General features: G+C 49.1%; 1 protein-coding gene across 1 annotated transcript; it reads left to right on the forward strand.

Moving 5' to 3' along the window:
• The first annotated feature begins 521 nt into the window (after positions 1 to 521).
• LOC123804819 (late cornified envelope protein 1F-like) lies at positions 522 to 2,229 on the forward strand. The gene is made up of 2 exons (XM_045817303.1): positions 522 to 552; positions 1,567 to 2,229. The coding sequence occupies exon 2, from the start codon at positions 1,587 to 1,589 to the stop codon at positions 1,992 to 1,994; it is 408 nt and encodes a 135-aa protein (XP_045673259.1). The 5' UTR covers positions 522 to 552; positions 1,567 to 1,586; the 3' UTR covers positions 1,995 to 2,229.
• The last annotated feature ends 404 nt before the right edge of the window (positions 2,230 to 2,633 follow it).

Here is a 2,633-nt window from a genome sequence, read left to right on the forward strand (position 1 = left end):
GCTATACAAAACAGACAGTGGACATATTTGGGCTGCAGATCAAAATCAACAACCTTTGGTAGCCTTGCGGAATGATTTGAACTTGAACACAAGTGGAGAAATATGAAGCCATCTCTGAATTATAGTCCAAAACAGGCTGCCTGAGCCAATGAATTTATGCATATATCAGCCAGAAGAAGGAAAGAAAGGAACTGGGGCCCAAGGTTGAGAACCAGGAGCAAAGAGCCCTTCCTGGCTGATACTTCCCAAGGAGATGAGGCAGAGGATTAACATAATTTGCCCCCACCCCACCCTCCTTGTTTCTAAGCAGCCCCATTCTTAGCTCCAGCTGGGTACCCTGAGCCTGAGCTACATGGAGGGAGGCAGGGAGGAGTGGCCAGTCATCAGCTGTCACAGGACGTGTGGGTGGCAGAAGGCAGTCCTCTCATGCCCAGGCCCTGTGTCACCTGCTAGGGTGAAGCCCAAGACCAAGATAAAAGGTTCTCAGGGCCAGAGCAACTCCATCCACTCCATCCTGAGGTGGTGACAGACCCTGTGCTGCTTGTGCACTTGGTAAGTGTCCACTGGGAAAGGAGCAGGGTCTCCATTGTGGGAAGCTCAGACCAGAGCAGGAGGGCAGGTGGGCAGGGCCTTGGGCAGGGGGCAGCCACTGTGTCAGAGGAAGAGGGTTCAGGAAGACCAAGGGAGGGATGTAGCAAGGGGTCTGACACCAACAGGGGTCATAGACCCTTTGGGCTCTAGAGAAAAGTAATGTATCTTCAGTGGATTGAGCCTCTCAGGACAGGGACACTGAGTCAAGGGCATTGTGCTCCACTCTGACAAATGTCAGGAGAGAGCTCACCTTTGAAAACACAGCCTTGGTCTTGCCTGCAAAGGAGGAGCAGGAGCCATGGAAGGGACCTCAGTCTCCTTTGGGCTTATTAAACCTGAATATTCATGGCTCCGGGAATGTATTACAATCTCCCCATGTTGACTGGGACACAGCAAGCCTGAGAATCTCACGAGGCCTCCCTATCAGCTTGAGGAAGTGGAGAGTGAAGAGCTGAGCTCTGGTCTGAGATCAGGGGCTGAGGTCAAGTCCCAGGTTTGCAGTAATGGAGATGTTTACCAGTTTCTTCCTTAATAACAAGGGTTTACTGAGGAGGGTAATCTCTAAGATTCTTTGCAACCCAATTTTACAGAATAAAGTCATCATGGAAATTATGACAAGAAGCAGTAGTTATTGTGCTTTTCCTTGAAGAATTATATTCCCTTAAAATGACCTACAAATAAAACAACTTCAGATTTGGAATGCAGAGCTGGAATCAGTTACATCTCCACTTATAAAACTTTATACTCTTCAGTGTATTTTGTAATATACTTAGGTCTTATTTTGATACTTTGTGCAGTAGATAAAAGTTGTTTGACTTACAAGGATGTGCTGATGTTCCAAAGAGATGATGCAAGAGTATGGGAAAATCACTAAAAGTAATAAAACTACTGGAGATTATAAGTGATGTTAAGTGAGTAAGGAAAAAAAAGGTGGCCTCTGTCATGGAGCTGACCTGCTGTCTGTTTCTCCCTCAGCTCCTGACCTGCCCGCCAAGATGTCCTGCCAGCAGAACCAGCAGCAGTGCCAGCCCCCTCCCAAGTGCACCCCCAAGTGCCCTCCCAAGTGCCCCACCCCAAAATGCCCCCCAAAGTGTCCCCCCAAGTGCCCTCCAGTCTCTTCCTGCTGCAGTGTCAGCTCTGGGTGTGGGAGCTGCTGCAGCTCTGGAGGTGGTGGCTGCTGTGGCCACAGCTCTGGGGGTGGTGGCTGCTGCCTGAGCCACCACAAGCCCCGCAGGTCCCTTCGCCTCAGACACAGGAGGTCTGACTGCTGCAGCCAGCCCTCTGGGGGCTCCAGCTGCTGTGGAGGTGGCTCCAGCTGCTGTGGAGAGAGCTCCAGCTGCTGTGGAGGGGGCTCCAGCTGCTGCGAAGGGAGCAGTGGTCAGTCCTCTGGAGGCTGCTGCTGAAGTGGAGTCTACCTGACCTCCTCTTCCCCGTGAGCCTTGGAGCGGCAGAGAAGTCCCAGCAATCTTGAGCTTTGGTCTAGAAGATTCCTCTATCTTGTATCCAGAAAACCACAGACTTTCTAAAACCCAGTTGCTGACCTCCTTCCCCGTATCTGTGACTGCCCTGGGAATCCCAAAGCACAGACCCTATGTCTCTTTCTACCATATGTTATTATATTCTGCTGCTTGAATTGAAAAAATAAATACAGAACCTGCTCACTAACTTTGTATAGACTGGTTTAATTTCTGGGTTTGTTTGGTTTTTTTTGTCACCACTGTTCTATTGTCCTCTTCCTGTGCTGATGGTTGCAGAGGCCCCAGCCCCAGTGGACAAAGGACATGGCTAAGGGCCAGGAGAGAAAAATCTATGGTTTTGTTTGTTTGTTTGTTTGTTTGATTTAATCTTTATTATATATTTTTCCATTACCATTTAGTTCCCTTATACTCCCTTCCTCCCAGCAAATACCATACTGTTGTCCACGTCCATGAGTCCTTTTTCCTTGTTGCTCAATCCCTCCACCCTGGAACATTCCCCCTACTACTAGCTGTCATCCTGCTCTCTGTCTGTAAGTCTGTCCTCATTTTCCTTGTTAATTCAGT

This window comes from Phyllostomus hastatus, unplaced genomic scaffold (assembly GCF_019186645.2).
Source record: "Phyllostomus hastatus isolate PE091 unplaced genomic scaffold, TTU_PhHast_1.1 phas_scaffold_216, whole genome shotgun sequence".
NCBI classification, from domain to species: Eukaryota; Metazoa; Chordata; class Mammalia; order Chiroptera; family Phyllostomidae; genus Phyllostomus; species Phyllostomus hastatus.